Source organism: Neolamprologus multifasciatus, chromosome 20 (assembly GCF_963576455.1).
Source record: "Neolamprologus multifasciatus chromosome 20, fNeoMul1.2, whole genome shotgun sequence".
Classification (NCBI taxonomy): domain Eukaryota; kingdom Metazoa; phylum Chordata; class Actinopteri; order Cichliformes; family Cichlidae; genus Neolamprologus; species Neolamprologus multifasciatus.
In genome coordinates, this window is record NC_140458.1 from 12,890,738 (window position 1) to 12,913,377 (window position 22,640).

Consider the following 22,640-nt stretch of genomic DNA (forward strand, 5'->3'; position numbering starts at 1 on the left):
AAACAAACACTGTAACCATCTGTGACATTTTGGGGCTGAACTCCACTCATGTGTAAAGAATTATTTAAAACTTAAAATAGAAAGTAGTTGTCTTTGTTTTTTTGGTGGAGGCTTCTAATATTGTGCAGATAGCAATGAAGGACACACAAAAAAAAGAAAAGCAAAAATAACCCCAGAAGAACTGCACTTTTTAAAAAATTCTTTCTGGCAAGAAATTCTTTACCTGAAAATCGGTAGATAACGACCGGTTCTTCTGAATCTTTGCCTCTCTACACGGTAAGTTTTTCAGCAATTGCAGCATTATCCATGAATGATGCGGCAATCTGCTGTCTGAACAAAGACTTTCAGTGCGTCTGAGGAGATGTGCTCAAGTAAACAAGGACGTTCCAGTCTGTCCAACAGTCTGATGCATGATCAGAGTTCTGAATGATAGTACACCGAGAGAGAACAGTTCTGCTTTTTCAAATGTCAATTCAAAGTGAAACTCTGAGCCTCACCTCTATAGGGTGTTTATAGAGTTAAATACAGGATGTGGGTCAGCTTTGTGTGTGTGTGTGTGTGTGTGTGCGTGTGTGTGTGTGTGTGTGTGCGTGTGTGTGTGTGTGTGTGTGTGTGTGTTGTTCCACCATATCCCAAAGGTGCTGTATTGGATTGAGATCTGGTGACTTTAAGCCATTTGAATACACTGAACTGTGAGTACAGTGAAGCAGCCAGCAGATGTTTATGCTGTTGACATAAAGGAATGTACATGGTCAGCAACAATACTCGGGTATGTTGTTGTGTTTAACTAATGCTCAATTTTAGCTCAATTTTCAACCAAGGACCCAAAATGTACCAAGAAAATAACACCCACACTCTGGCACAAGGATATGATGGCTCCATGCTTTCATGTGGTTTATGCCAAATTCTGACCCTAATATCCAAATGTTGCAGCAGAAATCAACAGTCATCACCCTAGCCAACATCTTTCCAGTCCTTCTATTGTCCAATTTTGGTGAGCCTGTGCAAACTAGCTTCTGTTTCCTGTTCTTAGCTCATGGGTGTGGCACCAAGGGCATCAATGAGGTGCCTATTCCTAAATAATGTACTGAGTTGCTGGATATGCATTTAGGTATTTACTAAACAGCAGTTAAACAGATGTGCCTAATAAAGTGGCCAAGAAGTGTATACCTTATTGTTTACAGTGTGAACAGTTTAAAGGAAGCTGTGAGTAGAACAGAGAAGTCAAACATGTTGAATGACTCGAATGTTTGATAACCACAAACTCAACAAAAATGTGACACAGCATAAAAAAGGAAAAGGAAGGGGGGGGGGGGACCTTCATTTGTAAAATCTGAAGTAGAATGACGTTAAGAAAAATGTGTGTGGTTAGTTACAGAGAAACTGGATATTTTTTAATTTACGTGGAATGTGATGTCATATGATGTAAACAAAGAAAAACCTAATTCATTGGCTCAGTTGAGAGGTGGGATCTCCTTCTTTACCACAATTATACTTTCAATTTCCTCCTTCTCATCGAGGTATTACAACTCATCTTCTCCGTTTATGTAACGATCATTTAGCCTTACTTTGGAGAGATGCACTGCAAACTTAGTTATGCTTAGTTTTTACAGCATATTTAAAATGTCGTCCTGCATGTGCTGTATTTGTCCCTGAGCATGCAGGCAACAGTCTATTACTGTTGACAACTGAATTGAATCTGTTTTAGTCTGGAAAGCTCTAAGGCTGACGTGCTCGTGCTGGGCGTTGGTAACTTTTGATTGTCTTCTAATAGACCACGTTTACGTGTCTATCGGGAGGTGTTTTGCACATTTTCAACCACATCCTGATTTGTACCTACTGAGGTGGACTGTTTTTTGCAGCTGTAGTTAGCTGCAGACCTGAAACCTAACTTGACCCGACATGATTTAATCCGCAAAGTCATTTTTGCTTTGGTCGACAAGGTCTCGACTGATCACTTCATCTCTCGTCGTCCTCTCAAGCGCTCATCCGCTTGCGCGACAGCCAGAGCACAGAACGAACATTAGAATAAGTGAATGTTACGGTGCAGTGTGGGTGGTGGCAAGCTGTTCACTGGACGAGGAGCGAGTAACATCGCACAGAGAAACTCAAGCGCCGCGCCAGCAGCTAGACACTTCGTTTCGTTTACCCTGTACGGGGCTCAGAGGAGTACAGCTGCGCCGTCTTTACGCACAACCAGAAGAGCTTTCTGTGAGACGGCTGTGTGTCACCACCATGTCCGCGGCAACAGCATCAATATCAGATGTATCCAGGACTGATACCGTAAACAAAAATGACCGGAATAAGTCAGGTAAGAGAGATGGCATAGAAAAACCAGATGCTATTTAATTTAGACGAAGCCAGCGTGCAGGATCCTCGAGAGACCGAAATGTCACTTGTGCACTGACGACAGTTTTATTCTGTTAACTTGCGTGCTTCTTGTTCAGGTGATGTGCGCGTCCATGCATGTGTGTTGTACAATAGCTCTGTCGGGACTCGCAGTGTTTGCTGTAACAACAATTGCACTGTAAGGTTTAGTAGCTTAGGGTCCTATGTAATATAAAGACCTGATAGATTGTGTGAACTAGACATCGCAGTAATAAAATGAAACTTAAAAAAGGGTGGATTGGTGTCCGATTAACGGTTAGTTGATATAATTGTCAGGTTGATATAATTGTCAGAAGAAAGACAGAAAGAGGAAACGAAAAGGGGTGGATTTGACGTCAAGCAGCCGGACATTTCACTCATACATACAAGTTACATAAAATTATTCTTCTGTGCACCGAAGTGTGTCTTTGTGGTGGGATCTGAGTTACTAATGGTTTCCGTGTTACAATTTTATCTTGTTTATGGTTTACTATCATCTCTTCTTCTTTTATTTGTCTATCTGCGACTTTTGATATAGTTTGGTTCACTTTATGGTCTGCCACATGTCTTTCTTCAAAGTGCACAACTCCTCCTTGGATATTTTCCTCCAACTTAACCCTTGTGTTGTCCTGGGGTCAAAAATGACCCCAGGATGTATGGTAACAGGTGTATGGCAATCCCGAAAAAGTAACCTCCACTAAATCAGTCCCTGTAACCTGTGTGTTTTATTTAAGTGAAAACCAAAAGCAGATATCTCAGAGTAAAGGGGGGGGGGGGGGGGGGGGGGAGGGGGAATCAAAAATCTGGTTTTGATTTTCCCTAAACCAAATACATCATACTTCCAAGTTGTGCTGGAAACCACCGCCTTCATGTCATTGTGTTTATGTGCATTCCAACTGCTTGTTTTACAGTGAAGTCATACTCTTGTAGACTGAGACTTGTAGACATGCAGGAACTGCTGGTGTACTGAGCTGTCACAGTGAGAGACCTTCCGTCCTGTAATATGCTGAGCTCCATGCTGTTCAGTATGATAACCTTGTTTTTTTTTCTCTTAATGTTGCTCCAGATGGCCTGTGTTTTTCCACCAGTCTTGCAGGCCTTTTGTTTAATGATTTATCACATTTCCTTCTTTGATACCGTTAGAATTCATCTCAGCACGGCACTCGGCTGTTACGGGGGGCTGTGTTTTGTCATGCAGTGTTGCGCAGCCCTTTAGGGGTTCAGTGCTGATAGCTATGGAATGACTGCCCCATTCCACACTGACTCTTATCCGCAGTGCCCCCCACCCCCTTTTTGTTTGTTCATACAGTTCACCTTGAATTATTGTTGTGCAATCTATGAATTCCAAGTTGTCTTATCGTTCTTATGAATACAAATTTTCTTTTGAAGATACATGAATTATACATGTACCCAAATTTTGGATGAACTTTGTGTGATTAATGCATATTCACAGTATCTCAAACATCATTAGCAGCAACAACTGTAGACATTGCTGCAAATGTTCCACACCAGCTGACCTCCAGCTTTCTGCTTTAGGTAATTCCAAAGCTCAGTGCACACCCATGCCTCAGCCAACATTGGGCAACCACCAGATCATCCAGGGAAATGGCACTAATGTGGGTACGGTCATATCACTACAGTGCCCGGGGAAGCATAAACTGGTAGGCAGTGATATGATGTGTGTCATGGGCCCCAACAGCACCTACTGGACAGGAGACTCCTATTGTCAAGGTAAGTAGAAACCAAAACCTTGAGATGGCAGTTAATATACAACAAATGGCACATATTAGTAACACATTTGTAGCCAGGTACATGTCACTTTATGGACCTAATTGCATATTCATTATACATTACCAAAATGTGTGTGTATGCAGATTAAATGTCTCAAATGCTTTTCCTAGAAAAACTGCAGAGGCTGCAAAACTCCCACTGAAATGTCTGTCAGCTCATTATTCCAAAGTGATGGAATATATATTAAACATTATGTGTAGGCATTCTTGTTAGGGACCAAGTTACATGCAGATGCTTAAGTTGTGTTTGGCTTGCACTAATTATGACCTTAATTTGTGTGGGAACACAATGGAGGGAAAATGATGTGCTGTTTGTTGATACATCTCATTAAGCAATAATATTGATGCTACTAACTGGCAGCGAGGAATCATTTCAGGCAGGTGTACAGCCAGCGAGGAAGTGGGAAAACTGAGGGCAGGATTTTAATTATATTTTTCAGAATCAATCACCATGGGAGAGATGAAATTGTCTGAGTGACACTGAAAGAAATAAAATAATAATAAATTTATATTTTATTGTCCTTTCAGTGATGAGCTGGCAAGAACCCTTTGTTGCAAAATGACTTTTTATTTCTGCAAGTCTCTGTTGGATAATGACAATGAAACACTTGTGGCATATTACAGCAGTCTGTGAGGTAGACAATATCTGCAAACCTTGTGTGAGGTGGCATTTGAGACTTCTGGCTGTTGTTATACACAGGTTTTGTAGTATGATGAATGGAATTGTAAAAAAGAAAAAGAAGTGCAAGTGCATGAGGCAAAAATCAGTCAATACATCAGTCAACTGGCTCTTCTTCTGTCACTCTTCAGCTCTGTCTCCCAATGATTTTGGTTACCGCGTGGCTGTGATGGCATCCTTTGTGAGTTCAGGCATAATCCTCTTCATGTCTGTGGCCTTCATCACCTGCTGTTTGCTTGACTGCATCAAGGAGGAAGAAAGGAAAAAGGAGGAGAAGTGAGTTAAGGATTGCTGGAAAAGTTGAAATTAAGATTTTAAAAAGTAAAAGTAAATCTGGTGACGTATCATTACTGGCAAAATGTAATTATAAGGAAAGCATACATCACAATACACTGCAAAATACTGGATTCTTTATACAAATAAATATGCATACATAATAAATTAGATGGGTTCTTAGCTTAAATAATTGCTAACCTAAGGGTTATAAGACATTAATGGGACAGGAACACAAAATAAGGCCTGATCTGCTACACAGATGTGTGTATGTGTCTTTATTTTGCTTCTTTGGAGTAAAAAGTGCCATTTATATGAAGCACAGAGAAATTCTAACAGTCTAAAACATGACAAAGGCATGGCAACAAAAGGACTGCTTGAATACAATCTATTAATAGATGTATCTACTTATTTACAACCACAGGTGCCAAAATACAATATTAGGTCTGGTGAAATATGAAATACTGACATGTATGGTTATTTTTATGCCAGTGACTCAGATCCGTGGCAATGGGAGGAGCCAACCCAGAACCAGGAGAACAACATGTCTCGATATAGTCATAAGGGCCGCAACAACAACAACAACAACACCCAAGAGAATCCGCTTTCTCCATGGGACACTGCTAGCCCTACCCTGTGTGACAGCATACGATCTTGCAGGTGAGATGTGCTGAATTTCATTTGAATGCTCCACAGTGACAAAAACAAAAACAACAACAACAAAAAACCCAACTTCCTGTCTTTTCTTACACAGATGTCACCAGCATTATGCCTATTGTCCTGCCTGCACAAACTATGGCCCCACACCTCCCCCTGCTGCTCTTCCTGGACACGACTATAACCAGCCTCTCTTGCCCCAAATGCCAGAACCTGACCCACCTCAGTATCCCGGCCCTCCCCTGTCCTCCTGTCAAAGTACAAGCCCGGGGCTGGTCCAGATCTCAGCAGGGGGATCTGGTTTGGTGTGGCAGTATGAAGGACAACAGAGCAGTTTATCAGGAGCAAACCTATTAACCGCAGATGGGGCCCCTGGGAGGAATATAAACTCAAACAGGAATATATACCCCAAAGAACTTTCCATAAGGATTATATCAGTGTGAGGACAGCACACAAAAATCATCAATCAAGACTTTGTTTAATATCTAAATCTGTTCAACAGTGTCAGCTGTATAGACGAGGACTGCGGGATGTAATAACTATATCAGTATGTTTTGGCGTATCAGCAGTGGCGAGATGGCTCTAAAGAGACATTGATCTGACAGACTAATGTGCCTTTATATGCAAACTGTAATGGCACACTGCCCCCTGTCTGTAAAGAGGAGCCAGTGCGTTTTCAGGACGCCAGCCTTGGAGAGAGCTGTTCTTCGGATGTCAAGAGATTTGAGCTTAAAAGGAAGTTCTGCTGCTTGAGGCTAACACTTAAGGGATCTATTGCGATATAATTAACTTTGTTGTCAGCTGAGGAGAGTGTGGGAATCTGGGAAAAGTTCACTCTTGACACAAGAAGAGATGTTGTAAAACACTGACGTGTGTGTAAATAATAATTTTGAGAAATGTAAATAAATGACAGACGTATAATAATAACAACGAGTGATGCATTGGAGTGGGGAGAGTTTATTTAACAATATAAATGCTTACGTTTATTATTATTATTATTATTATTATTATTATTATTATTATTATTATTCAAGCCTTTAGGTTAGAATAACCTGATGTATGATTATTTGTGGCACTTCTGTGCTTCAGTGTTTGCTAGATAAAGCTGTAGTCCGTCACTGTCTGCCCGGCTCATTAACATCATCATGTAGCCTTGAGGTCGGTCATGTGGTGACGCCACGGCCAAGCGTGCTGATGTAACGGGGCAGCGGAGCACCGACTCACGGGGGAGACCAGGAAGTTTCACCGGGGAGGCTGTCGGTCCGATTGTCAAGTTCACACACGGTGTAAATTTGTCAGTATGTCAGGTTTGTGAAGCGAGGGTAAGATGTTTCGCCTTGTTGTGAGTGCTTTGCGCGTATCCTTGCGCCAGAGCCAAGACTTCCAGGATATCCTACCAGGCTCTCTCTCTGGGTGCGCCACTTGTTGCTGTAAAGTCATAGTATAAAATAGTTGTTGTTATACATAGTTATTAAACCGCGGTCAAGTGACCGCAGTGTTATTAAGTAGTTTGTCATGGGTCAGTATCATCGTTTGTCCTGATATGCAACCGGTAACTAAATCGGCAGACTACTGTCATCAGAGGCATCCAGACTTTTATTAAAGACACGCAGCTCCTTCTGTTGTCAGTCTAGTCCATAGAGATATTATAGCATTAACTGTACATTGGGATAAAGTGAATCCTGTTAAAATATTAAACTAGTCGAATCTTTCCTACTGGGATGACGATACTGAGAATAACTAGATCATGCAATGTAACACTATGACGGTATCTGACACTTACCTACTAATTTAGTTAATAGTTTATGTTTCATGAACAGATGGCAGAAATATTAGTAGTATGTTTGCTCATCAGCTGCAGCTGCAGCCTGTAGCCTGTTTAATGTGTTAAGTACACAACTGCGCATAAGAATATCAACAGTGGTCAGGACAAGTACAATATCTATATTACTTAATGATTGGCAGTGTGGATATTTACTTCCATGGATCCCCTTATGTCGTCTTCTTCTTAAGTGTAGCATCTTCTTTTAAGAAAATGGCAGACAATTCTCATGCATATTTCTGGGCGGGGGGAAATGGTTCAGAGCCCAAACTATTAACACTAAACACCTTACAGTCTTTCTGCTGTCTCTCACCATTTTATGCATCTTAAATTGTAGTTGGCTGATTTTCAGTACTAACATTAAGCTATAGAAGCTATAAAGTGTAGTGAAACTGACAAATTTGCAGCTATTGTATTCGCCTTTCTAAACAAGAGAATAAACCTCTTAGTTCCTTATTTTCAGAACATGGCTGATTCCAAGACGAGCTTACTAAGAAATTACTAAAACTAACCATAAAATCTGCAGCCCTTCTGTTAGGACTTTGTCGCATGAGCCAGTTGTGCAGGGTCATAGCCTGTTTCTGACCTGGTCTCCACGCTTTGACCAGCGCTGGCCTTGACACCCCTTGTTAAGCAATGTCTTTTCACTGTCATCAATCTTCCTTTACTAGACACCGATGGTTACCAAGAGCAGATGCAGAGTGACTCCCAGTTCCTGTGCTCAGATCCGAGGATACACACTGAGCTGGTTGACAGACTTGTCCTGCAGCTCAACAGGATCTACCCGCAGATACTAAGTGACAAGGAAGCCCACAGGGTCACTGCAGCTATTTGTGTTACACAAACAAAACAGAAGCATACTGTGCAGATGCGTGCAGTGACTCAATGCAGCCTGTGTCTCCCTGCAGTTCAGGAACCTAAGCGTGCCCACCAAGGTGCGGTTAGCAGATCTCTTGAAGCACCTGCACAGAAAAGGTGAAGAGGCATGCCATGAATTCTACAGAGCCCTTCACATCCATACAGAGGACATCTACTCTAGCCTGCCCAGCAGAGTCAGAGAAAGAGGTGAAACATTGAGCTTTTCTTGGCTACAGATTCCAGATTGGAGGATAGCTGTTTCTTCTCCATGAAGTTCAATTTCACATTAATTTTATTGCAGACACAACTATTGAACCAATGTCTTTGTGGGACCTAAAGGTTCCGGTTTTATCCTTAAAGCATAAGTTTTGTGTCTGCTAAGCTTTTTTTCTTTTTTTTTTTTTTCTTTTTTTTTTACAGCACTGGTTGCTTTTTCTACCATGTTAAAAAAAAGTGCATCTTATATGTTTGGTGTGATGAGGTTAGACAAATTACAGGAGCAGCTTCCAAAGTGTCCTATAAAGGTGGCTCCCCTGCTGTGTCTAGCTTTACATAGGCTTATCCTGTTTAAGATGCAAAGAGAAGCTAATGTGCTGCCTAGACTGCTGTCCAAGTAGCCATTTAACACTTCACAGGTTGTTATTGTTAAAGTGGAATGCTGCATTTTAACCTCTTTTACTTTCTGTTTTCAGAGGTGGCAGATTCAAAATGCACTAACGACAAGACAGTTTGGCAAGAGCGATATGTGCTTAATGACAGAGGTACATATAATCACCATCATTAACAACAGAATAAGGGGTTGTCTCTATGTAAATCATTCAAATCTTTAAAATTTAAGAATATTGAGATTTCACAAACTAAAAAAAAAACATTCATTGATTTATACAATGATGTTATACGATAAATGTTGCTGTTTCTTAGTTATTCTGTAATTATTCTGTAATTATTTAAGTAATTCTGCTATAGTTTAGACAATTCATGACATGCTTTCCAGAAAATTGGACTTATTTATTTCAAAAACATGCACAGTCTTACTTGCAATCCCTCTCAGGAGGAATCGTGCGGATTTAGTTGCATGAAGTTCATAAAATGCAATCACAAACATGAATAGTCAGCAACATCTGACAATTTCAAGTCAAATAAACAGTGTAATCCATAGGGTGTCACTGACTTGATGGCAGAAAAGCTCACAAATGCACTGCTGTTAATGGTTGAGTTATTCTGTTGATTTATCAGTTTAAAAAATATGACTAAACACTAAAAACTGACTTTCAATCCAACAATGGCACTAACTAAGGGGCAATTTGAAAATAAATGTGATACTGGTAAATCACTTGTGAAATATATTTAATGATAATATGTAAGTAATGACTCAAAAAAGCCCTATATGTGTCATTTTCTTCCTTATCTTGCCTGCATGGCATTTTAAAAATTATTATAGTTTTACAGTTTGTGTGAGTGTGTGTCAGGGTCCCTCTGTACCCCCTCGCTGATCCCAAGATAAGCCCCTTAAGCTCAACTAAGCTGTGGACTTTAGCAAACGCAGTTGTCTGTTGAACCTTTTAACCCCTAGCATCAGAATGCCGGCCCCATCACTGCTCTTTACTTCCACCATTCATCATTCCATCACACTGAGAGCTCGAGCTTTGTGAGGGCAGTTAAGCTCATGTATAAAGCAGCTTCCTCTGTCCTGCATTCCTTTGAACAGTCAGAGCTGCATCCACTGGGTCAAAGGTATGTCAGCAGGGAAATGGGTCATCGGAGATGCCGTGAAACACTGACTCCTAATCATAAGTCATACCAAGGAGCTTGTTTAGCTTGTGAGCGAGACAACTTTATGTACACAGAGCAGATTTAGGACTCTTGACTTTGCCATTCAGAATATCACCTATTATTTCAGTTTGCTTGTGGTATTTAGTTTTTTTTTTGGATCATCTAATTTATTAAGCAGGTATGAGCCACTGCAGACTGATCAGATAATTGTATAGTTAATGACTTTATTCTCTCCTCCTGCAGGACCAATGTTCTTCCTAAGCTGCTTCAGTTTTGTAGTTGGAATTGCAGTACTCTACTATTACGGAGGTGAGTCGTGGCACAAAAAGAGCGACACAGACTTGAGACTTACTTTAATTACTTTGATCATGTTCAACATTTCAAAACATACCCTCCATACACACAAAACTCAGTTTTTTTGCTCTTCTTTATAGACACAGAGGGTGAAACCTTGAGATGCACTGGAGTGTTTCTTCACTGCTCCGCTGTAAGACTGAGTAAAGATGCTAAAGATGTTTTCATTTCATATGGAGAAGTTGGAAAGTAGAAAAAATGAAAACATCGAGGCAACGAGAAGAAGAAGCCATGAAAAATTTCTTTTTTCTGTGCCAAACTCATCATTTTCCTAAACCTCACGTACTAATTTATGTACGAAAGTACTAATTGGAGGAATGTAACTTGACCTGACACATTCTGTCACAAATTCTCACAGCGTACATCTGAAATGGCAGAACTATGCAACGTTCTTCCAGAGTACTTGTATGTATGACTCTTGCCTGGATTTCATGTTTGTAGATAGCTATGAATTTTATTTTTTTAAACTAAAATGCTTAAAGCGTAATAATAACCAAGTGTAACTGTGCAGCTGCACTCCCACAAAGCTGTTTTCACTTACTAAAGACTGAGTCGGTTGTTTGGGTGCAACAAACCCAAGAGTGGGCAATAAAGTGTATTTTGAGGAGAGCTTCAAGTAGGAGCACCTGTGTGGGTAGGCTCTTGGTTTGCACTTAATTTAACAACTTGAATTTTTAATTGCTCCGTTTGTTAACGCATTTCACAACAAAGATTTTCTTTTTTAAAAAATACACAACAAATACATGTATGATCACACCTTAGCCCACTTCCAGTGCCTTCTATAAAATTTGCAAAATAAAGGGCACTCTAATAGTGTTACTTATTTTCAAATAAAGCACAGCAAATTTGGATCGCCTGTGTTTGCGTGTTATTTTTAGTCTAGTGTAACAAATATTCGACAAAGGTCTTTGTAGAAATGGGAACATCATTAATTAAATGCTGTATATGTTGCCGTAGTGTGGCAACAAAGGGGAATTAAAGGTAATTAGCAGTGCATTGATTAGCTTTTCCGGGTTAGTTTCTGGCACTGTTCACTGCACTGTCATCATGAAATGGAGATTATGTTAAATTATTCATCTAATTGATTCAACAGCAGCAACACATACACTAGAGGGCACTACTTCCTCACTCATACACACACAAAAAAACAGAAAAATATTCAAGTGTGCTATAACAATGACAATGGGAAGCAGGGATCAGACCTCATTAATGAATAATGGCAATCAATTTGGTTGAATGAGTTAAGCTAACTTGATTAAATGCTCTATTAAATGCTGCTAGCAAGAATGCCTTTGAAATACCCTGATGGGTGCATTTGAATGCTCTCTGTTTCTTGTAATAAACGATGTGCAGGAAAGTAGTCACATCAGAGGTAGGGTCTGCATCACAGCAGCAGAGCAGAGGTGTCTGATCTCAGGAGATTATCTGCACTCGGCAGCATTTTTCTGCTACTGTCTTCCCTGCGAAGTGAGAGCAACAGATGAGAGGGGAGTCAAAGAGAGAGGGAGGAGGAATTGGGAGGTGCTAAAGGGGGCTGGAAATGTCACCAGAGTGATTGTTCAGTTCACACTCTGGCATCCACATTCCCACGAGAGAGCTATTAATACGCTCGCTTCAAAGGAACTAAAAGTCCTTGTTGATCATCAGCATCCTCTGATGCGCAGCCCCCACAGAGTCACTTTGTTAAACTTCAAGACAGAGCGGTAGGAGCCATGGATATACATTATGTATATATGTCAATCTACAGATCTCCTCCAAGTGAAGCTGTGTGTATCATGAAATCTGGCTCTCAGTGTGGCTGTTTCCACGGTTACCAATGATAGTTGTAGGGGAGGAAAAGGATGAGATTGCGACGTTTTGCCATCTGAAAGGTGCTTCTTCACAACCACCTTGGAGAAATTATAGATAGCTGCATGAATGCGATTAAGGTTTTTAGCTGATAATTATGTGAAACAGCCTCAAATTTCCTTTACTGGATATTTATGTCAAACCACTCAAGTGTATAAAATGAGCATTTGCTTGTGCTCTAATTGGGGTTTCAGTGGCATTGCTGCCTAATTAAGGCTTCTGTTTTAACAAGTAGTTCTGCCGGGGTCTGTGCTCTGTTGACTCTGACTCACCAGCTACTTCTGGTCCAAAGAACCACAAACAAAGTCCGGCTTTGCTCATCACAGAGGGATTCATAGCACAACCAAACACTGTTATAACTGAATGTTAGGCATGACGCCTGTGGGGTAGAGTTGATAGTAAAGTTAAAGCTGTGGAGGTGGGGAGTAGGTGTTTTGAGGCGGATGAGGCCTGCCCTGTGCTGCATACATGTGCTCAGCACACCCGTTAAACCTGATCAAACGTCACTGGTGCAATTAAAAATTAAAGAGTGTTCAGGTGTGTGTGTGAGACTGTGCATCCATGTCTGGCTAGTGCTTCGGGTCACTGTCGGACAGCATAGGAGACAGACAGCATGAGGTCACATGGTCCTGACTGCTGCTGTCTCCACTTTCCTGTTTGTCCATTCAGAACAAATGTTGTGTTGTTTACGTACCAGACCTCTTTGTCGCTACGGCTGTTTCTCTCTTGTTCGCTATTTTCTCTCTGTGCCTGCAGCCATGCGGGACAATGATTTTCTGGTAAATGAACAGCTGTGTATTTTGTTTGAGTTGTTTTCTGGTGGAAATTTCTCTGCGAGCCTGGAGAGGTCACTGTGTTTGTAGGTCATGTAGGTGATTGTGAAGGTCCGGTCAGAAGAGGAGTAGAGCAAAAAAATGCTGACGACATGAAAGGTTTTAGGAGCAAACTGCAGAGTAAGGCAGGAGAGAAAATGCCTGTTTGAAAAGAGAGAGGGGAGCAGTGAAAGACTGTGAAAATAATGCATACACACATACATAGATGTGCCTGTGTGTGTGTGTGTGTGTGTGTGTGTGTGTGTGTGTGTGTGTGTGTGTGTGTGTGCATGTTCAGTTGCTGTAATTTGTTCGATGGACTCCAAAAGCTGTGATGAAGACGTTGACCACCACAATGATGAACACCAGACCTGTAGCCAAGTTTTCCATGAAGTTCAGCCTCTGGTGTTTTTGCTCGTCATTCAGGTTCCATCGAACTGTGAACAAAAACAGAACAACACACAACTCAGATAATGTCTAATTGCACAACAATCTACTCTATTCTGGGACTAAAGCCAACTCATTATGGTGCAAAGATTTACTGTCAACCACAAATCTATATTTACTTAATTCTGGGTTCAGAATGCTCATACATCTATTTGTGTCTTTTATTTTATGACGCAAGCATGTAAGGAAACAATGCAATATTCAGTTTTTCATTTTTCACTTAGTGGAAACTCAGATTAACGTGGCAAAAAAGTTAGATCTACTGCAATCAATTTACTATGTTATTAAAAATTTTAGCTCATTTTGAATTTGATCACTCAAAAAAGTTGGGACAGGGAAATGCAAAAGGCTTTAAAAGTAAGCAGTACTTAAATGAAACAGCTTAAGGAACATTTTGCAACTAATTAGTTGAATTGGCAACAGGTCAGTAACATGACTGAGTACAAAAAGATCATCTTAAAGGGGCAGAGTTTGTCAAAAGTAATGGTGCAGTAGGCAGAGGCTCATCAGTCTGCAAAAAAACTGCATCTACAAATTGTGGAACAATTTCTGAATAGTTTTCCTCTTTGTAAATCGTGAAGACTTTGAACATCTTATCAGTTACAATTCACAACATCATCATAAGATTCCAATCATTTGGAAACATCTCCATGCACATGGGACAATGATGAAAATCAATACTGGATGCTTGTGATCTTTGGAATCTCAGGTGACACTGCCATAAAAAAACAGACATGAAACTGTCATGGAAACCAAAAATGTGGCAAAAAAAGACCCAGAATTATTGAGCAGCTACAATCCTATATTTCAGAATAAGACAAGAATGGAACAAAACAACTGGTCTCCTAAGTTTCAAGACATATATGGACTGTTGTTAAAAGAAGAGACGCTGCTACACAGTTGTAAACATGGCCCTGTCTCAACTTTTGTTTAGACCTGTTGCTACTAATGGCACCCGATACATTTGTTAAAATAGTATAGTTTCTCAGTTGAAACATTTAATACGTTTTCTATTCTTCATAGTGAATAAAGTATGAGTTTGTGAGATATGCAAATCATTGCATTCTGTTTTTATTTGCATTTAACATAGCTTCCCAACTTTTTTGGAATTGGATTTGTAACAATAGCATCCCCCAAATTAAACATGTATATGATGGGATACATTTACTATACATCGCAGGCATAAATGTCACACAGGGAAAGAAAACAAGTGTCAGGTTCAAATCACAGAGAAAGAACAATACAGGGGAAGAAAACTGATCAAGGGAAGCTTGTATTTCCTATATGCAACTGTGTCATTTCTTTTGTGTTTTAATAGCATCATGGCATGTGTTAAATGTTATGAAAATTAGTGTTGTGACAAAGACATTACTATGGTATCATCAGCAGCACAGGGAGTCGCCTGTGAATAATGGTCACATGAATGCATATTCATACAAATGGGTGTGCAGTAGCCATGCATATGTGCATGGGTGTGTGTATTTGATGGAAATTACCAGAGGTTAAACAGCGTAAGAACCCTTCCTGTGATGTGTGTGTGTGTATCTGATCTGTCTTGGTGGGGGCTAGAGTCTGGTTGGGGTGGCCAGTATGTAGGCCGTTCACATCACGCACCACTGACTCCATTAGAGAGAGCTGGATCCAACGGGGAGGGAGGGATGTGAGGACGAGAGGCCAAAGAAGTTCAGAAGAGTAAACGGAAATGAAGAAAAGAGTAATGAGAAAGAAATGTGTGTGATATTTTGGTAAAGGCGAGGGGTGCTGTTTAAGTCTGGTGAAGGAGGTCAAAGGGGCAATGAATGAGTGATGACTCTCACGTGCTGGATGTGTCTTATGGACATGTGACGTTTTTAATGTGAATACCTCAATGTGCAAATGTCAGAGTTAATAATATCTGATTGTACTGTATACTCATACTGTAACAATGTTGATGATGATATAATATTTCTTTTGCAGAAATCTGAGCAACAAGGGAGGAAATATTCATCTGGGCGTGCTTTGAAATATCTGATTGATAATTGATTATTTTTAGATTTTGTTTTCAGCAGTTTCACAGAGGAGGTAGATAAGATATGTGGGGTTGTGAGTTTCACACTAACCAAACAAAACTCACTTTGTTTACTCATCCATCTACAGCTGAGTCATTGTGACTGGCTTAAAGTTCATTAACCTGTTGTTCAGTGTGTCAGGAAAAAAAACTCAATTAGTTTATCTATCCCCAACTTATCTTATTATTTTTATTTACACGCACCAATTTTTCAACCCGAGATATCAGCAGAGCTCCTAAAACATTGTTGCTGCATCTGTCACTTTTTGGGCTTTTCTCTTTGTTCCAACACATGGAGATACATACATACTGACACATATTGACACATTTACACACATACACAGCACCTCTCCCAACTCCCAGCAGTGCTGATATCAGCAGTAAAACCTAGTGAACCCTTTGACCTCTCAGTCCTGGTTGCTATAGCGACTGAATCCAGCACCTAATAGGTTGTTTGTCAGGAGTCAGTAGACTTGACGTTTATGGGGGAGGGGGTGCATTGTAGGGCAAAAGGTGGCATATAGATCGCTGTAATCTTGCTAGAATAGGAAGGATGAAGTGGGCAAGTAAAGGATTGAGATGCCAGACAGCAAAAACACCTCTGATACACCAGAAGGGCTCAGGCTATGTTTACTTTCTCACCTATGAAGATAAGCAGGACCCCGACTGTGATCTGTAGACACAGAGAGATGCTGATTAGAGTGATGGTGGGGGTGTAAAAGTGGAAGCTTGGCCCCTGCTCCAGAACAGCTTTTAGCTGGGAGGCATTGGCCATCAGCAGGGCCACATCCAGCATACTCTCAGCTGCACTCTTCTTATTGGCATAGTGGTTCATGTTCAGAGGAGCTGGGCTTCTGGGCCAAGCATCTGGATGGGTGGTCTGGGGGAGAGAAGAGAGTAATTGGCACAGAGATAATGTTTATGGCTTGCAGATAATGACAGAAAGAAGAACGCCAGGAAACAAGCAGAAAGGCTTGCTCTGTGCTGTGTTTTGTTCTTCCAGTAGAGCCAACAAGGCATAATTTTGATGAGACTAGCAGTAATTTTGTGTTTCCTGAGCACAGATTGTGAGGATCTGGTTATCATTCTGACCTAATTAGAACAACACCAGCCATTACAGAAGAGTGACCTTTGAAAACAGAGCCATTAGTACAGCAAAGAGATACTGGCAATCCGGTAACAGTACCATTAAAACATGACAAACACGAAGTCAGCATATGCCGTTTGTGAATAGTTTCAAACTATCACTTTCAGTCTGCACATTTTCTCCTTCGCTAGTGTCATATGAACATTGAGCTCTGGGCATTTTATACTGCTTCTATGAGCCTGCGCTGCACTTGTTGCCCTCTATTCCAGTGTTTGTTGACTTTATAAATCAAAACAGTCAAATGATTGATTTTCTTATCTGTAAAAAAAACTATCAGTGTAGAGTGATAGAGTGATCCTTTGTTCATATTCTGCCCATATCACATTCTCTTGAAGCTTGATGGACAGCTGCAGAAATGGGCTGAGCAAAGCCAAGAAGAACCAGTGTTATATGATAGCAGTTTACCTCAGTTTGCCCATCTTTTGGCAGTTAGACCCTTCAGGATCAGGACCTTCTCTTGTGAAACCTACTCTACTTGTGAAAACTACTTTTGGTTCTGAAGAAAGACACCCTCTCTACTCTTAAAATTAATCTTTCACTTTCCTTTTTGACAAATCTAAGAGTTTCATCAAGTTCCTTTAGTTACGCTGCTCTAAACCCAGGGTGCTAGTGGATGCACTGAGCACTTCTTCTTCGCTCCTCGCTTTTACTTCCCGTACACTCAGAGGCCACTGCTGCATCTTGTTAACTCTTGTCTACTTTCTTCAGTAGTTTCTGTGATGTCCTACTCGTGGCTCATTGTGCACCTATGGACAAAATGTGCTTTATTATTTTGTTATATTTTATACTCAATAAACCAGGGACTTAGGAAGAGAGGTGAGTAAATATGATAATTCATTTCCATGATTAATCAGCAGGTGTTGACCAAAAGCGTTTAAGAAAGTTACTTTTACTCTGAGTTGTGTAACCTATCGATTCTTGTGTGGGTGAGCGTGATGCAACATTAGATTAGCTGAGTTGTGAGTGTGTTTGTGTGTTCACTCCATGTCAGTGGACTATGTACTGCAAAGAGAGAACCATACATATCCACTGGACCAGAAGGTTCTGGAAAAAAAGTTATCTTATTGGTGAATAAGGAGTCTCTCTCTATAAAAGAAATGCTGGCTCATTACACCTGAGAACCACATTTTAAAATTCAGTGGCAACAAGGTCAAAGCATGAATGCCAATGCCTCTCTTTCTTTGAGAAGGAAAAAAAAATCAGCAGTCTCTTCCTGAACACCAAAATCTTCCGTTTTTATCATAACACTCCCTGCAGCTGCAGAGAGCATAGTTTGTCTGAGATTAACCAAACTGCAGAAGTGGTGCGAGCTGTCTTCCCTCTGCTCGAGGGATAAAGACAAAAAGAAAGGAAAGAAAAGCTGCACCCTCTAATTTACCATGGATGAGGCTAGAGCTGAATTACAATGCATTTAAGAGATTCACAGCAATCAACTGGCATGGGTTAACTTGATGTATGAGGGGAAGTACACTCTGAACAGAAGGTGTGGTCGATGGGGTTGGTAATGATCTGGTACTCTGGTTGCAGTAATTATTTTGATAATTTTTTTTCAATCCTGTGATAACCACTGGACAAGCCATGTTTAATTCTTTTAATAAATCTCTTCTTTTTAGAAGATGTATTAAATGGGTTACTGGCCAAGTTCATCATCTGGCAGTCTACTTATCAGTTTAACTTTTATGCTTTATCATAGATTCATGTGAACGCTTCAGAGACATCTCGGCAGTATCCAGCAAATGTTTAAAAAAAAACCAAACAAAAACAAAAAACCAAAATGTGTTTTTTCCAAATCCTTTCAACTCAAAGCTCCACTGCACTGTGTTACACCTTCACAATGAGGAATTAAAACACATTTTAGGACATGCTTTGTGAAGGCAAACATGCATTTTCGCTGGAAAGCAATGTGGTGTGGCAGGGTGTCCTGTGACTGTGATCTGCTCCAAATACCACAAATGGCATACTGTCATGACGTGTCAGGGTCAGCCGTTCTGCTCTCACACACTGATATGGGTTTTTCAAAAAATACAGCCCTTTATCCCAGAGTCAACAGACCACAGCGAGATAATACTTGTTGTGAGATCGCAGGTTGGAAATATGGAGTCACTATGTCTAGAAACGCAGGAGGTGAATTTTTTCCAAAAAAGAACTCCTCCTTTTTGACATGTATGTAGGCCAAATCTAAAGGTCATTTCCTCTGTCTGCCCAAGCTATTTATCACGATTAATCCTGCTGTCTACTCGCATCATACAGCTGGCAAAATAGCACAACAACTAATCACAGTAGAGGAGATATTCAGTGCAAAAACGATAGCAAATACAGGCTCTTATAATATGTCTTACTCAACAGCTGTGAGTGGAGTGGAGGGATAACATGCTACTTTAAAAAAAAAAAAAAAAAAGAGAATGTACGTTTTCGTTGGTTTTCGTTTGAATAATATTTGGGGAAAAAAAGTGGAAGGCAAAAAAAAAGGCAACTCACAATTGCATTTTTGGAAAGAATTTTATATCCCAGAGAAACCCAGTGCTTGTCAGTCATCTAGGCACACCAGATTTATAGCTATCTAAACTGTACGGGGAAAAAAAAAGAAAAGTTCTCATTAAATCAGTTGTGCTGTACTGGTTCTAGGTTTCAGTGCTGATTTTTGTGATGAATTATTCACAGTGCATTTCTAGTCTGAATCAGTCTCGGGGGAGATACACCGAGGGGAGAGAAGGAGCAAGGTAACGAGGGAGGGGGAGATAGTCAGAGACATAAAAGTTGTTTGGATCTTAACTCTCAGTTATGTGTCACTGTGGAATAACAGAGGAAATCATGTCATAATATTTAACATTATTCAGTTTCTGCTGTAAGGTGTCACTAACACTACAATGTGGGAATGAGAAGGGAAACCAGCTAATCAGTAAGTTATTTATATAAGGCTTCTTCAAACAATGAATGTTGACCTAAGTGCTTAACTGAGCAATTGAAATCATTCATATAAATCACATAAATAAAACTGAGAATAAAACTGAGAATAAAACTGGTTCTGCTGGGGGTTTCTTCCTGTTAAAAGAAAGTTTTTCCTTCCCACTGTCACCAAAGCGCTTGCTCATAGGGGGTCATATGATTGTTGGGGTTTCCTCTGTTTTCTTTGTATTATTCTAGGGTCTTTACCTTACAATAGAAAGCGCCTTGAGGCAACTGTTGTTGTGATTTGGCGCTATATAAATAAAATTGAAGCTGAATTGAATTGAATGAGAAAATATGACATTATTTTACCTTTCAACCCAGGTTGCAGAATGCAAAGGATTACCAAGGGTGAAAAACAAATAAAAGACCCTTATATTCACATTCGCTACTTCTCATATTTTTTTAATGCTAAAGCTAGATGCAGAGTTGTATAATACATGCTTTTTACAACTTTGGAAAGACTGCAATTTCTTAATTCCCGTGATTTAACCCAAACCTCAGATCAAATAAATCCATTTTTCATTGTGTATTCAGAAGCAAATGAACGTTTTGGCTGATTTCCAAAAAAACTAAATGAACTCATTCAACTTGCACACCTAATCCAAAACTTTTCTCCTTTTCCCATGTCGTCACACTAACTGATTACACTACCCACATGTAAGTTACTTAGAGAGTATGCAGTGCCTTTAGCTTTGTATTGTTAAGCTCTGTGTTTGACATGTAGAAAGCTCTTCAAGGCAACAAAGCAAGACACCACTTAAGACAATGAAACCGTACATTTATTATTTAGTTAATTGAGTCCGTGTTCAGCTATATGATGAAACGCTAAATTAACTCTAACTGCATGAGTGAGTATTTCCCTTACTTTTTTTTTCTTCATGCATAAGCACTTCTTTGCTCTCCATCCATCATGTCCTATCAGCAGCCTTCTTCTCTCACTCACCTCAAAATCTGGCCAGCTTCCAGATGACAATCGACCCAACTGTAAATCTAATTTCCATGAATCTCTGTAGAGCTTTTAGTTTTACAGCCTTGCACAAAGCAAAGCAAACATGACTGTTTCTGAGTGTGGTCTATGCAACTAAGGCACTTATGGTAGGAAAAAAAACCCCAAACAAATCAAAAACACTTTCTCATTTAGTGAAAAGCTGCAATTTAAACTACGGGTTATCAAAGAAAGTGAAATCTGACTCATCTCATCGGCCTTAGATTTCAGTGAAAGGCAGGCAAGGATATTAAAAGCCTGCAGAAAGTCTTCCTGTGAGATATTCACCCTACAAGAGCCATGGATTGAAAAAAAAACCACTCATATTGACTCACACTGCTGGGGGACACATTGTAAATGAGATCAATTGCTCATTTTATCGAGCGTAAGGGTATTACATTTTGCAAATGCTGGCTGAGCTCTGACTGTTGCAAGGAAGTATCTGTGGCTGCCAGGGTCTCTCTTCCTCCTGCCTTCTTCCTCAAATACACACACACACACACACACACATCTGAAATTAAATGGCGCTATTAAGACAGTGACCATGCGGATAACAGAGTGAAGTCCATTTCCCTGCCCTGTAAAACTGGATGCTGCACATTAGATGCAGGACTGAACTACTCTTAAATGGCAGCTTCAATTGCCTAATAAACTCAAGTAATCAATCTGTGAGCTTTACAGTTGTGGCATGAAGCAGGATGATGTAATACAAAAGTAAAACCTTGTGTCTGTTTTTATGTGTGCATTTAAGCCAGTGCACTGGTAACAAAGGAGGGCATTCATTGTTTATAAGGTCACTCAGGTACCAACAATACTTCACCCCTAAGCCAGAGCAGACTGTCATCTGACCCAGCATGCCTGCAAAAGACTTTAAGATGTCTGGTCAAATGTTTCTGCGGAGACATAAAATCCGTCTTATTCAGCACCAATTCTATTCTGCAAAGCTTATGCACCTCTGAATGTACCTCACATGCAGATGACATGTAACATGAGAAAAGGCACAGAAGTGGCATGGAAGCGCAGAAACCGCAGGAGGTGGATACTTTTACACGATCGGTTTACAATAAAAAGTAACAACCGACAACTCTGGGTACAGAAATGACCACGACAATGAATCAACACTTCTTGCAACAAAAAATTCAACCCAAACAAAAATGATTGCATGACAGCACATTTCCCAAGTGCCCGTATCCAAGCGATTGCTTTGCGGTTCGTGTATGTTTGCACTGTATTAACACTCCTTCTATTCTACTGTATAAAAGCATGCAAAACAGCAAGAATACTCTTATGAATCAGGTAATCTTTCTTCGTGCATCTTTTATTTATTGCACTTGTGAGCATGTAAATTTGTAAGATCGATCTACTTAGCCTATAGACATCTATAAACCAGAGGATTTACATTTTCCCTCGATGAATGTTAAAAAGGGGCTGCAAATATCTTACCTCGGTGCCACTTAACCTGTTGATGATGCTGCTCATTTTTGCCCTGTGCGAAGAGCTGCTACACCTCAGATGCAGGCTGCAGCAAAGTGGCAAAATATCCTGTAGGGGTAGAGAAGACTGGACCCGCAAGCACATAGCCAAGGCTACGTGACAGAGCTACTGATGCACGTGTAACTACTATATTATAGTGACACAACAGCAGTGATAATGGAAAAATGTTGTTTCAACAGCAGGCTCGGGAGTTAAGACACGTGACTGAATCTGCAAAGGGCGTGAGAAATTATTTATTTATGTTTTTAATTGCTGTGTAATTTACTTGCACTGACTCTAATCAGCCTTTGTCTCATCCCGTGTCACTCTGTCTGTTGGACAGCACAGCAATATGATGA

General features: G+C 40.3%; 3 protein-coding genes across 5 annotated transcripts; 2 read left to right on the forward strand and 1 right to left on the reverse strand.

The window, feature by feature from the left end:
* Positions 1 to 1,308: 1,308 nt before the first annotated feature.
* On the forward strand, positions 1,309 to 6,212 carry susd3 (sushi domain containing 3). The gene is given in 8 exon segments (XM_085146574.1): positions 1,309 to 2,311; positions 3,904 to 4,098; positions 4,968 to 5,112; positions 5,602 to 5,692; positions 5,694 to 5,769; positions 5,864 to 5,955; positions 5,958 to 6,003; positions 6,006 to 6,212. Coding segments are annotated over 8 exon segments (801 nt in total). The 5' UTR covers positions 1,309 to 2,235; the 3' UTR covers positions 6,086 to 6,212.
* LOC146494547 (caspase recruitment domain-containing protein 19-like) lies at positions 6,205 to 11,424 on the forward strand. Of its 3 annotated transcripts, XM_085146579.1 has the most exons (6): positions 6,205 to 7,073; positions 8,260 to 8,405; positions 8,497 to 8,653; positions 9,139 to 9,207; positions 10,463 to 10,528; positions 10,654 to 11,424. In XM_085146579.1, exons 1-6 carry the CDS (start codon positions 7,067 to 7,069, stop codon positions 10,764 to 10,766), a joined length of 558 nt encoding a protein of 185 aa, XP_085002705.1. In that variant the 5' UTR covers positions 6,205 to 7,066; the 3' UTR covers positions 10,767 to 11,424. The 3 variants fall into 3 exon arrangements, with proteins under 3 accessions (XP_085002705.1, XP_085002706.1, XP_085002704.1); XM_085146580.1 differs by having other exon boundaries at positions 6,205 to 7,088; positions 10,463 to 10,771; XM_085146578.1 differs by having other exon boundaries at positions 10,463 to 10,771.
* LOC146494548 (ninjurin-1) lies at positions 11,026 to 22,573 on the reverse strand. The gene is made up of 3 exons (XM_085146581.1): positions 22,252 to 22,573; positions 16,370 to 16,607; positions 11,026 to 13,670 (listed from the first exon to the last, which is right to left on the reverse strand). Exons 1-3 carry the CDS (start codon positions 22,384 to 22,386, stop codon positions 13,528 to 13,530), a joined length of 516 nt encoding a protein of 171 aa, XP_085002707.1. The 5' UTR covers positions 22,387 to 22,573; the 3' UTR covers positions 11,026 to 13,527.
* Positions 22,574 to 22,640: the final 67 nt, after the last annotated feature.